General features: G+C 36.9%; 1 protein-coding gene across 2 annotated transcripts in view; it reads left to right on the top strand.

Moving 5' to 3' along the window:
* Positions 1-14869, top strand: part of Cv-c (crossveinless c) — a 207842-nt gene that overhangs the window by 11548 nt on the left and 181425 nt on the right. For both annotated transcript variants that reach the window (XM_071786013.1, XM_071786022.1), the window contains exon 2: positions 8838-9054. In XM_071786013.1, coding sequence (XP_071642114.1) covers positions 8884-9054 — 171 coding nt within the window. In that variant the 5' untranslated portion in view covers positions 8838-8883. The remainder of the gene's footprint in view (positions 1-8837; positions 9055-14869) is intronic.

Raw genomic sequence — 14869 nt, 5'->3', positions numbered from 1 at the left:
ATTTCCCAGTTAATTATATCTAATGATTCAATAAACATTTTATTGCGCACATTCCTACGGGCGCACTACCGCAAAGAACTTAATTTACCGCAACGGATGCTGCAGATAATTCGAAAATAAATTGTTGGAAGCGACGCAACTTCCGGCATTCTTATAATTCTCATTAACATTTCTTAAGTTCTTTCGGAAATTACGTTGGTGTGTTCTTCTGATTTTTTATTATAACAACAAAAGGTTATTTTCCATTTTTTACGCTGTAGGCAAAAGTATTCTTGAACTATTATTTGAATCGCTAATTTGTCAATGATTTGCTCGTATAATCTTTGAAACTATTTTCGTTAAAAAAAATTATTTGAAACAATCTGTAAATGTAAATACTCTACAGAAATTATTTAAAGTAATCAGGATTATAATTTAATGATCGCCTTAATTTAATTATGAATCTCTTTCTTTTTCTCTCGTATGAATAAAAAAGTGATTTTTTTTTTCTAGAAATATTTATTTTATATTTATAGTGTTAGCATATCTGACAAAAAAAAATTTTACATACCGATTGCTATTTGACGAAAGTTAGAGAACCCCCATCGACGTCTTTTCTTTTCTGAATGTGAAACCGGAACCAGCTATTCCGCGACGAATGTTTAGAGCCATTTAGCAGTCGCTAAACGCCGCGGGTAGCCAGCATCCTGAGCGACCAGCTCCTTTCAGTTCACGTTTCCATCCATTGAATACCTCGTAGCGGGTTCTTCGAAGGGAGAGAAACGGAGAGAGGTTGTAAGGAGGCCTTGCAAGGTTACCTAGCTCTTAGCGAAGTCTACGAACCACTTTCGAGTTTGCTTATGTATACATGTATATTTTTCGGCCAGCGTTTTATATCCACAATTCTTTTAGACAATCTAAATAGATAATTTACTTTAAAATTTATGCATAAAATAGAAAATTGGGGAAATAAAAATTGGTGCACAAAAGTAGATACTTTTATAAGTTTATATCTTTTTTTATAACTTCCAATTTAAATAATTAAAAATTTAAAATTATATTATTAATACAACTTTAAATTTAAATTCAAATTTTGATTTTCATGTATTACATAAATAATAAGGAAAGGATATATAAACCAAGTTTATCATAATAATATTCAATGTCTTAATCTTTCATGTTACCCAACGTCTTAAGTTATTCACTCAGATTCACTGGCAACTTCGGTCAGATTGGATAATTGGACTTCCATGATAATTTCCTCTCGACGTTAAATATTCACGGAAGTCACGGAGCAGAAACGCGGGTGCGATTTCCGCGTGACAAAATCGTTTTCTCCGTTCATCTTCGAGGCTCGGCATACTGAAGTGCACGTTGGAACGTTAATTCCGATGGTAACAGGGCAGTGGTCACGTCGCGAGCGTAACGCTTTGTAATTACCGGTCGTCATTATCGTGCTACTCGACTTGACGCGATGATTACGGTGCACCGGACAGGAGCAAATCGAGAGTGCTTGCTACGGTGCGTGGTCGCGCGGAACACCCCGAAGCGTGCGAGTGGTATATCGTGGGGCCAGATAGTTCACTGGGTTTCGATTAACGCCGTCTGACGGGGTCCTTCCTACGGAATTATCAGCATGGCGAATTGAATTTTTGCCGGCAGCGATTCGAGTCACGAGCACACACCGTTATTGCAAGGGACGCGCGGACGTGACGTTCTAATGCATCCAGGCGTTTGATTGATTCCGGTTAACCAAAGTCTTTCTTCATTAGCGAACATACGTTCGTTCAATTCGTTGCATCAAATTCGTTGTCGCGTAGCCAGTATGCTGATATAACACTGTGAAATCGTTTTACTGTCGACGACGCTATCACACTCATCCAAAACTTCGTTTTCCGTGTCTCGAGGTCAGTACGTATCGGCACTATCGGCAGTTCCATTCGACGCCATAAATTATTTATATTAGGAAACGTGCCGATAACCGTGCCAGTGCCGGAGCTGATAATAGCAGTACGGGAAGAGAAGAATGGTGAACGCAGTTATTAACTGAGTGACTTTACACACACAGCCAAATGATTAAATATTCTATGCTGTTACAAACTTACGGCATTTTTCCAGTGTATTTGTTTGTAAAATAACTTTATGTTTTACAGATTGTAGTTTTTAAATCTCTAAATGAACTTAAATTATTTTTCAAGACTTATTGTTTAATTTTTATCTCTATAATTTTATATGTTGATTATTAAGCCATATATATCGACGTATTGTAATTTTTCTAATTTTTATTAATAGAAACATCAGTGATAAAAATAAAATAATCTACAATCATTTGAATTATTATGATTTAAGTATAGTTTATTTAATATGATTGACTTTAATTGATGAAAAAAATGCTTTGATTGATTAAAAATCTCAAACTGCAGAATCAATTATTATCGACAATATCTCTCGATCACGTGTTGATAAAGTAATCGCAAGGAAAGAAGTAACAAAGTTCCTTTTGACCAAATTCTCCGCAGTTTCAAAACTGGTTTCGAGTCAGGTCGGCTAATTGGAATTAAATGCAGTTTCCCCGCCCGGCCCGCGGCCGCGGCTGCATTTATAAACAACTGAATGACAAATACCGCGATAGCGACAGTAATTAGGTATACACGATACCTCCATTTCCATGTAGAGGCTCTTCCTCTTCTCGATATCTCGTCCGTCTTTTTCTCGCCGCTTAATCATTCGAGTTCTGATTGTATTCCAGTGGACTTTGAAGTCTGAACGAACTTCGGCATGTGCATGAATAATTATACACCGTTTTACATGTCGATAATAATACATTGATGCGAACAAATCTCATTAATCAGATAGAAGTATGCGCTTTCTGACGAATTTCGTCATTAAAAAGTGAAATAGGACGAGAAATAAATATGATATAACGTTATTCACATATACGTTGAACTTAATAAACTTACTTGTTGAGATACGATTAAATATATATTTATTATAAATAATATTTCTATATACATTCGTTTGTATTTGACCCAATAAGTGTCAAGCAATAAAAAAAGTTAATAATACGTACAGCAAATAATACTTATGTTGCTGTGTACGTATAGGTATAATAATCATTATTATTATTAAAGAGATGAAAAATTTGTGTCAGGTTGCCCGAGGTGGAAGGAACGTGCACCTGCCTGGTTGTACCTTGTATTACTCAACTAAATGTACACAAACGTTTAACGAGTGTTAAACCCATAAAGGTGTTGCTGACACTACCGAGCTTGACGCCTCCGCTTCTTCGAGATATGCCGTTACTTTCGCGAGGCGGGGTAGGCATCTGAAACAGAGATTTTGTTACGTGGGGAAAAACGGTATTCCTGTGGCCAATATTGAGCAAATTATTTCTCTCAATATTTTATTATCTATTTTATATTCTCTGGAAACTCTCTCTTTAAATGAATTCTTACAATTATTATTTTATACATTATTTTGTACATTAATTATATTTTTTATTCTTTATGTTTTATTTTTATATTTAATTATACTGCGATTTTAATTTATATATGCTTACAGTTATTTTTATTTTTTAAATAGAGTTAATGGCTGAGAACTGTATATCTAAATTCAAGATTTTTTAAATAAGATGTATTAAAAGAAAGCAGCTAAAAATGTTTTGTTAACAATCTAAACATTTCCAAGCATTATCGCAATGTTGAATAATATTTCTTTCATGCTCAAATCAACTGGAATGAATTAAAATTCGATTCTGTCCACTTGATGATTCGCGCGTATCGTCTCGCAAAGAATTAGCATAACATTAAGCGTTAGCTTGCAATTCATGAATATGCTGGGTAACACCAATGCGTATGCATGTCTCTCAGACTGCTGAATCTTTAAATTCTAAGGAGAGTGTAGTCTGCGTGTTTTGCATCTGGATGTCTCACTGTCTAAATTGTGACATTCGATGAATAGATTCCGCATCTATATTATTTTTTACATATTAGTTGGTTAATATTATTTTGTCGTCATTATATAATTTTACTTTTATTAATTGATATATTCTATTTATTATAATGTTTAATATATTTATAATTTGATATAAAATTATAAATAACAATATTATAAATTTTATATAAGTTATATAATTTAATATTAAATTTTTTTCGGTACGCATACTTACTTTTTTTATGTAATTTTTTGCGAAGATTGTGTAGAAAGAAATTTTTTGCTAAATTTATTTTGTAACAAAGTTGTGAAAAGGACTCTTGAAATAGGACTACTTGAAAGACCTCTAAGCAGAACATTGTTTGACTTCTCGTGCGTTCGCCTTTCCTTCTTTTGTTACGAAGCACCTCCCGCTGCTTTTCAGAGAACGATGTCAATGAGTCTAGACGAGGGAAATAGTTCGTGTCCGCAATTGCGCGTAGCCGAATGGCTGCGAAGGTTAATAGGTTGGTCACTGTGGTCATTGTGATTCACATAGTTAGTTGGAAACCTACATTTAACAATCTCTCCAGCAGTTGTCTCCGTTCGCTGGCAATCTTCCTTGAAACGTGCAGAAATTTTTCGATCGTTATTTTTCAGGTGTCAGTCTTACTATGTCAAAGTAGTTAATAGAATTAGCGTTTACTGCAGCTTATTAGAACGCACGGGGGGCTATAGGCAGAATAATTTAACATAAATTACAAGCGAGATAACGGTCGCGACAGCGATTAATTGCGGATTAGCCTGACAGACGGATAAGCTAATAAAACGAAGTTGATAGTCGCATTTCAAATTCGGAACGGCAAATAATACAAGTTTACGGATGTAATCCTAATCGGCCGCACGAGTGCGTTACATAAAGTATCGGAGGAGGGTCTCGGGAGCAAGGTTTCATGATTATGGTCGCCGTCGATGCCGCACATGCACAGAACACGCATTGACGCATTCTGCACGAGTATCGAGCACTGCATGGCAGGCTGAATGACCGCAATTAACCTTACGTAACTCGGCCTTCCTTGGTGGTCCTCCAACTATCCGCGGCCTCATAAATTGTACCATATACAATGCGTCTATACATAGAAGTAACTATGTTTATTGCTTAACATTTTGCATTTTTTTGTGTTCTATTTAAACTAGAAGCTAAATGGTTTTAAGACAAATTTTACTTCTATTTTTCATTAGTATCGATATATTTGGCAGATTAAAAATTACATAAAACTATTTTCATTGCTATTCTCGTTATTGCACATTATGTGAAATCATCGGCTATCATTTTCGCCTACGTGAACGAGATCACACCTCGTTGTAACGTGACGGAAACAAAGATCGTGCGGAATGTAACAGCGTTCGAGAGTGCGATAATAATGTGTCGTAAAAAGAAGCGAAAACAGCTTTAAAGCTCCGTTCCGCGTAACAAATATGTCGTACGTGGAACACTCCGCGCTCTTATCAGTCGGATTTACGATTTCGATTAGCACGAAGCCGTCGTGTCTGCCTTCCTGGTGGTGAGAAGACACTAAAAACAATTATCGCCGACGTGTCGTACCTTGGAAAGAGCAAGGCTTCGGAAGGGTAAAAAATCTCGCGAATTGAATTACAGCCGCCCACACGTGCGGAAATATTTGAATATATTGATAGTATCTAAGTGACAAGTCAATATCGACGCGCAAGTTTATACAAATCCTTATTTTTCTCTGAAAGAAAGCCTTTTGATTTTGAACATATAAGATTAATACTAATGAGGAGTAATAGTATCACTTTTATGCATTTATATGCGTATAACAAACTAATATTATACTTCATATCTTAATATATTTTAATATATCTAATATTCTATTTTTAATTTAATATTCAACATTTTTATTCAGAGAAATGGATTAAATTTTTATAGAAAGATATGCTCTTTGCTATACATGTAGCTATTTTTTAAAGGCTATGAGATTCAACAAATATGATTTTGCAAATAAAAACCATCAAAATATCAAATTCATATCGCGCAGATAAAATCTCGACGTATCGATATTTACGCAGTAAGGCGTTGGTAGTTAATACATGCCGCGAAGTCGATCTCCGATCTGTTCCGTCTGTATTCCTGCGAGCCACCCAGGTGTGAACGCGCCCAGGAGCAAAAGGATTGCGGGGTAAATTACCGGCAATAATTTCCAACTGATAAGAACGGCGCGCGTCACTCTTTCTCTCTCTTTCTCTTTCGCGGCTAGCGGGCCGTTTAATTCAGTTTAACCAACGGCCTGTGTCCACCTCTCGCAGAATGGTATTCGATTAGGGTGAGCTATTGGTACCGGGAGGCATCGGTATCGTAGTTATTTACGAGGCGTTCTGACAGCCCTCACCTACCTATATCGCGAGCTACAAATTTCTACGTCCTACACGGGGTTTGAGACAGATTATTCAAAATTTCGACTGCAATTTCCGAATAATAAACGCAATAATCGCGGATCGAAAAAATAAATCTTTGTTTTATCAATCGAAACATAAGAAAAATGTTTAATTTGCTCAGCAAAAATTCGATCACTTATTCTGCTATTCACGTTTTACTAAAATTTTATTTTATTCAAACATTTGAGAGATTTGGACTGCATGTAACTCTAATTTTTCAAACTGCAAAGTAAAAACAGATTAGTAAAAAAATTAAACAAAAAAATATTTACAAAGCCATTTTTTTAATCCGATTTCTTCAAAATATATTTTTATCATTGAGGCAAATACTACTCAGAATGATCCATTAACGTTTTGGTTTTCTTGGCAGCTCGGGAAAGGATTTCGGTCTTATAGAGTTACATTTTTAAGTGTAAGTTAAACGTGGCTGTTATTCGGCGTGAGTTGTACCTATCTTATATAAGGTGCGACGAGCACTGTCGTTCACCTGTGAAATCACCTGACGTATTGACTGCCAGCAGCCGGCCACGATTAGACATCCGGTCATTTTCTAATATTACGTGTGCGGGCAGGCGATTCATGTTCTCATGCATGACTTCATTGTTGGCGAGTTCAATGATTGTAACGGCGATCGTATTGTATTCTTCAAGCAGGTAACGCGATGTAATCGGTTCGTAATCTCGCGATCGCGTGTACGTAGATCTATCGAGATAGACTGGTTACAAACGTATCAAGTAAAGTACAATCGATCGATTTAATTATGCCGATATATGATTCATTTGATACATTACATAACTTCTGTTAAGGAGCGCTTAGTTCCTGCCTTTTTTTTACTTACGTATATAGTATTTCACTGCGCATGGAAGGAACAGGACTCTGAATAATATTTTAATCACAATGGATTCTATCCAAAGACATGTACAATTGATAGATTTGAAATTTTTGGAAGTTTTACAAGGTGTAATTATATATATTGTACTATATGGTCTATCAGCACGGTTTTCCTGAGATTTAATAAATCGCAGAGCCTTAGTTATGATATAATGGATTAGCGGAATCTTTCTAATAATATAATGACAAAAACTCAATATAACAGATTACGAGAGTCATTTTGCAACAATTATAAAACTCGATAGAGCTGTATTAAGATAAGATCGCGCTACCTATGTGTCCATATTTTTTCGGAGGTGGGCTAGATACTCACTACGATAAAGTTGTATACGGTAGTCGAAGGCGAGTACAAAATGTAATATTAATTATTATTAGTCAGAGCTCGCCGGAGCGTAAAGCCATGCTCATATTTTAGTTTTACTATCGTATACTTGTCTCGGTGCCATTAACGCGCGTAACTCCATGTGCAGAAATATGTCGCCGCCATGTCTCTGTCACAGTTAAACGAGATGAAAGAAATTATTCCATCAGATTGCATTTTATAGTAGTTCTTCACACGCCCCTTATGTCGCATCGACACCACTCGTCTACTTCGTAATTTATAATTTTTCCAGTGCTAGTTACTAATATGTGAATTTATAGAAAGTTAACAAAACGTGCAAAATAATTTGCTAGTTTTGCACATGTCATATAATTTTTATCACTGTATGAATTATAGTCTATAAAATAAAACGTTTATGGTTACGCAGATTGCTTTTATCGCGACTTATCAAAAACTTTTCCACTTATTAACGACCGATACTAAAAATTGTAATGCGTACAAAAGAAAAAACATACGAGGCATAAAAATCACTAGAATAAAATCATTCATTAAACTTTTCAATATCTTCCATCTGGAAGAAAATGTTTCTCGTCTGTGTAGAGAACGACCGCGTGCAGAGACTGTTGCGAACGATGGCAACACGACACAATTTCGAGTAGTAGGGAATTGGATACAAAGTGATTTCAGATTAGCCACACGTGCGGACGGTACGGCTAATCTGCGCGGAATATAATTAGCTCCAGTGACTAACCGCTAGCGCGGCCGTTAAATTTAGCCAAATGCAATCATAACAGCGCAGGTGGTCATTTTACCCTTTTCAAGTATTTGACAAGTCCAGATTATATAGACCGCGCGTCGCAGCGGCCACAGTGAGTCATGGCGAGGCTAATTATATATATGTATATGTATAATGCCTTTGCCAGAATACAGACCTAGGTCCTCTTTGGCCTTCCTTCCATTTTTCTCGTTCTCATTTGAGCACTATAAGCGTTATAATTCCTCTATCGATTTATTTGTTCGTTATTAAAGCGTAATTAACGTTTTTACAGTAGATAATATGTTTATTTATTTTGTCAAGTGAAATCTAAGGTCTTTTGAATCAACCGATCCCTGATAAATTGTCTAAATTGTTCGTTAGTTTTGCATAGTCGAATCTTTAGGTTTATATTTGCATTTTTATTGCAATTTTTATATGTTGTTATTCATGCGACGAATAGATTTGTCTATATTCTACTTTTTATTGTTATTAATTTATATTGTTTGTGGGATGTTGCAGATGCACGATAAAATGCGTGTAAGGTCTTCGAGGTGACTGTGAGAGCATGGAGACTATGCAGGAAGGTGGTGGTCGTCTGCAAAATGATTCGACCGTCGCGAAGATGCCGAATCGGTTGAAGCTCGTGCAAAGTGACGAAAATGACAAGGTGACGAGTGAAAAGACAGCGGAGATGGACCCGTACAGGGAATTGGAGCTCTATCTCGCCAAGGTTAACGTAAGTCAATTTTGAATTCGTATATTTTTGCATTTCTATATAGCATTTAGTTGCGAGAAATTATAAGACCATCCTAAGAAATCGAATAATTTTATTTTACAATTATTGAGCTATTATAAAAGAATGTACGTATAAAAGGAAATACAAAGTCTGATATTTTTATAATATATTAGATTCTTTAATTAATAAATTAAATTGATGTTAAAATATGATTATGTTGAATTATCTATGGCATTAATAGAGATATTAGTCGGAAATTCTATTAGAGTGAATATCTACATTTTACTTCAATAGATAATTATAATAGATATAGTATCAGGATATTTTCCAGTATTTTTTCGGCGTTCCGTTATGAGATCTTTTACTTCGATACCTTTGTTCTGTAATTAAATCTTCTGATATATCACATCGTATAAAATGTGATGTAAACGTTAAGAAGATAATCGTATTTGAAATCTCGCGTTGCCTGCGGGTGTGATTAATCATCGTATATACATATCACCCGCATTCAAAAGTTCCACTCGTTCTATCTTTATCCGTATACGGGATTAGACGCGCTGTTTTGCAATTTCGTTATTAAAAGCATGTTTATACGAATCGTGAAAGGTTCCAACGTTTCACGTAATCGCGTTTATACGACCGGATCTTTGAATGAAGAAGACGAAGATCGGCGATAATTTAAAAAGGTCGAGCGAATCGACGCCCACTTTCTTTTTACGATAATCGATTCTGATTCCCTGGAAGTGACTCGATTCCCCGACTTCTTAGGCCTGAAACGGAAGATTCGAGCGGTGAAAGGAATCGTGCCGTGAGGGCTTCGCCCATATTTTTCATTATCGAACAGATCACCGCAAGAGCAAATGATTTCTCTCGCACGATGGGCCGAGCGCGACGAGCGGATGATTCCGTCCGGATAAATATCTCGTCTTTCTTAATTAAAGTTGTTTGATGCGATCTAAATCACGCGTGCCTTGTTTAACGTACACACAACGCGGAAAGTTGTCTTGCAGTCTCGCAACTCGGTACATCCTTCTCGATGTATCATTTAGCATGCCATAACACTGCTCATTTAGCTGCACAATAAAATCGATCATCGGCTTTATCGATCGTTTCGTTAATCGCCAACGGCGAGGCATCAGGCATGTCGCGACAAATTAGCCACCATGTCGACGATCGCGAAATCCCGAAACAAGTCCCGGAGTCGTTCTTTGCTCTCCGTTGCTTGTTTTTCCGTATTCCCTTCCTGGTCCGATGTTTATACATCTGTTTTAGAGACTTTACCTAACTAAACGACTCCAATGGCACCCGAGAGTACGAACCGGTTCTTGTTTGCGAATTCGCGTAAGGCACGTTTGGTTACAGGTGTCACCATTACATTCCTATGTGACTTGCTTGAATATTCATTAGCTGTAGTGGATACACTTGGAAAATCTACTTAGAACTTAGAATGGAATTCATGTCGTCAGTATTTTAATGATATATTAACTCTACATAATACACATAATAACATTTTTATTATATGACAACACACGCATATTAGGCATTAAATATGTAAATAATATTAATCATAAAATCATTGACCATTAGTGGGTTTTCTCTGTCAGCATAATTTTCTCAATGTGTTGCCGGTCTAAAAATAATTCTGATCATTTATAGATTAAATTGATGCATGATTAACTTAATAGGTCGAGTAAATCTTACCGATCTAGTCTTGATGTCATGATCTGAAAAATTCAATCTGAAATGCGTTAGACATTTCGCGCGTTTTGTATTTCTGTTTGTATTCGATTATCAGCTGCTACCACAGATTATGTTTTCGTCATTCGCTTGGGACGCGTTCGCTGATTTTGATCGGGCGATCGAGCATGCGAGCATGCGAGCACCGTGCGTGCGTGCGTGCGTGCGTGCGTCGGTTCCGCGTCGTCCTTTGGCGCGTACCGGTGCATCGCGAGTGCATCGGTGCATGTCGATGCAGCGCAAACAAACAAGAAGAGTTCCGTCGTACCACAAGAGGGGTAAGGAAGGTGGCGGCCGATGGCTCATCGTTAAAACTAGTTGGTGCGGAAGTCGCTTCTTAGTCTCCTACTATTTCTCAGATAGTGCCTTCGAGTGCTGCTACTGGTCGGCACGGTATACCTTAACGTGGTCTTTACGAGAAACTTATAGCCGCGATGTAATCGGGACTCAATATCGTTTCCAGATGAATGATTGACCACTTATCGGCTAACGAGTGATCTGAGCTTCAAAGATCCCATAGATCCATTTGCGTATCGTTCCCCTATATACAAATGACTGATAGTAGCGACGTTTAAAATGTGTCACTGATAAATTCATACTCGTTGATAATAAATGATAATAAATTATATGTATTGCAATGTAGTTTCTTCTAATTTTGATTAATTTCTATTGTGTTACTTTAACCAAGTCGCGCGCAAACGTATACTATACCATACTATTGATTATGTACATTTGTCTAAATATTTCTCATATCTCGCATAACTAACCGTTCTGCAGACGTAGTATAGTTACACATTTTTTAATGACGCAATTAATATTCATATTTTATAATGCACGTTGGGTGTACCGTTTCGCGTTTTTCTCGCAGCGTCGAGCGAGGGAGCACGATGCTCGATATTCTCCCAAGCCGAAAAGCAGATGACACAAACGGATTCTTCTCCACCCATCAGTTTTTTGCACTCTCCTTCCGTGTGCATACTTTTTTGCTGTTTTCTCCGACCGTGTGAACTGGCGGGCGTTTATTAACTAGACGGATAGAGAAGAAGCCCCGCGTCACACTCATCCGATTGTGTCTGCGATCCTTGACCTCCGCGATGGATGCGTGTCTGCTTTTTAGAGTAGCCTGAATCGTCTTAATGCGCTCGGACATTAACGAAAGAATGTAGACCGTGATCCTATTGAAAGTTAAATTCGGGAGAAACTCTTGAGTAATAATAACTGGGTTGCGCGTGATCATATAGCAACTGTTTCGAACGGTCGAATTGATATTAACAAATATTGTTGTAACAAATAACAAATTCTTTGCAACTAATAGTTACAATCATCGATATAATGTAATATAGTAATAAATAATAGACAAGAGACAGTGGTTTTTATATGCAATACAGTAATAAACAGTATTTGTTATTCAGCTGTAGATAATATTTTTGACTTTGAATTATCGGTTTTTTAGGATTATCAATTATACATTAGTATAGTTGGCATAAAAATTTACCTTAAAATCATTAAATTTACCTAATTACTTTATTTATATTGTGATTCAGGTTGAAGATAGAAGTATAAAAAATAAATGAGTTAGGTGAATTGAACGGGTGCAAAGTATCTTTAGCCATTGTTTAGTTTATTACTTATACAATTAGTGGGTCAAGCTTGAAACTTTTCAAGATTTAGGTTAAACAGGACCTAACTTCCTCTTCCTTGCTTTTTCGCATGTTTATGAAAGAAACGATTGATTCAATCGGAGTATACCGGCGGCGACGAAACCGATCGAGGAAACTTGTTTTGCGTCTCAAGTCCGTAAGTGTACGCCAAATTTAGCGGCGGTTCGGCCGAACCGTCACCGTGATTATAGCAATACGAGCGCGAATTCTTGAATGAGCGTGATCTTTCGTACATCCGGTTTCTCTGCACGCAAGGTGAAATCTCCAGAATCGTGAAACACGTGTTTATTAGTAATTACTGGAACAACAGTGTAGGTATTACAAAATATCATGCACTCCAATACAAATAATCGTTTGGCCATCGTTTCGTTATATCAATAATAAAACAGATTTTTTTTTTATGCTGTTGCTATCAAGTTACAAATTAAAATTATTTTTTATCTACACAAAAAATTATATAAGGTCGAAGTTGAATATTTTAAGTTTTATATTTATTGCAGTCATTTTTATTCATACCCTATTAACTTCTTGGGCCTTGATTGCATATACATATTTCTGTTAGCCCGTAGATCTTCATTTTTACCATTGTGACGTGAGATATGAGTGTCATAAAATCACGCAGGATCTCAGGTCTAACAAAGCGAGCAAGATATGAACTTATTTTTTCCCTGTCCTCGGTCATTTATCTAGATCACCGAAGTGAACAGACGCATTCTTTCGATGATATCATTGCGATGACGCCTAAAATAGACACTAGTCATACTTGGTATTTGAGTTGATCGGTATAGAAATCAAATGTAGATTTCGTGTATCGACGCCCACACTTATATTTCCAGAGCACGAAATGGTATCTCGATCGAGAGGACCGGTAGATCGTGAGATCACTTTCTACAACCTACTGACAGCGGAGAATATTTGTAAGACCATCTTACCGTCGAGCGTCAACATTTCCTCACGTTCATGCAGTCATTAAATAATAACACGCACGAGTCTATAGACCTCGAGGTCTAAGTAATCATTGGCGCGGCAAATTTCCCATAGACATGATAAAAGCCACTGTTCTCGCGAACCGTGTCTTTAATGAGAATATCTTCTTACAGCGCGTTCTGCAGTTAGTTCACTGTTATATTATTAATTTAATTGAAACTATTTTAAAGAAGTCGTAAAAAACAAAGCAATTTTCTGAGCTAAAGCGACTTTCGTAAAACTTTATTCAGTTGTAATTTAGACACCTATTTCATCACAGAGAAAATACTCAACAGGTACAACAAAATTCACTCTGGAACTGTCGTCAAACATCGTTCGCGTCCGTGGCAACTCTAAGAAGTATCAATTCGCGGTCAGGTCCGGTGTACGTTCGCGGGGCGGCGATCATAACGCGTTTAAAACGGCAGTTTAATGCAAACACGTTTCGCACATGTGCGAGGGAGCGCGTTTGGTGCACCGATGCCACGGACTTGCCTGAGGTTGCGGATAATAATCAGAACGGAATGTAGCGACCTCAAGCGTAAATGCAAGCGTCTCGACCAGGCGCACGCGGCAGCGCGTTTCTATCTGCATAACTATCTCCTGATCTCAAACGTAACACGTACGAGCTCGTGAGACGATGCGTCCGAATGCGGAATAAATTCGTGGCTGCGACGGACGTTTGCGAGACTGATTGAAGTTTCGAAATACACACGCACAGGCCAGATTTATCTTCCTGAGAATAATACATTATATTTTTAGTATTCATGTAAAAATTATCTATTATATAGGCACCCGAAACATAATTTAAGATTAAAATGAATATTTCAGATATTAATCTCTTTTTCTAACAATAATTATTTTAATGTGTATTCATCAATTTAAGGTATTAAATACTCTGTGCACAATACTGTTATTAATATACTCATATTGAACTTCTATAAATCAACATCTATAAATTAACGCGCGTAAAAATGATGGAATTTGTAATTGTTTCGAAAACACGTAATAATAAATGCTCAAGAATTCCTAATATTAATAAAACGTGTGTGAAAATGAATTTTATGCCAAGTGTAATAAAAATTTCTTCAAGGAACTCCGAAATCCATCGTGTATATGTGTGGATTAATCTTTTTACACCGCGATCGTTTAAAAAAAAATCTTCTTGAATGTCCTGGTGTTGGGGAGACGCGGCAATAAATTCACAAATAGGTTGTGCTTTGCATATGAAATTGCGTATTCACGATGACAAACTGTTGCGTCGCGAGCGCGAGAAGTTTATTCGTATTAAATTACTGGCGGACACGCGCGTGTACCAGTGTCCGTGGCAACTCACGCGCGAGGAACATATGCTGAAATCAGCGTTGTGCCGATATTCGAGGCAGTCACAAAATTTCTCATAACAGACAACGTTAACGCTGTAATAAACTTGTGCGGCCACACACCATGAA

Source organism: Temnothorax longispinosus, chromosome 1 (genome assembly GCF_030848805.1).
Source record: "Temnothorax longispinosus isolate EJ_2023e chromosome 1, Tlon_JGU_v1, whole genome shotgun sequence".
Classification (NCBI taxonomy): Eukaryota; Metazoa; Arthropoda; class Insecta; order Hymenoptera; family Formicidae; genus Temnothorax; species Temnothorax longispinosus.
The sequence above is the reverse complement of the archived record's forward strand: the minus strand, read 5'-3'. Positions and strand labels throughout refer to the sequence as shown.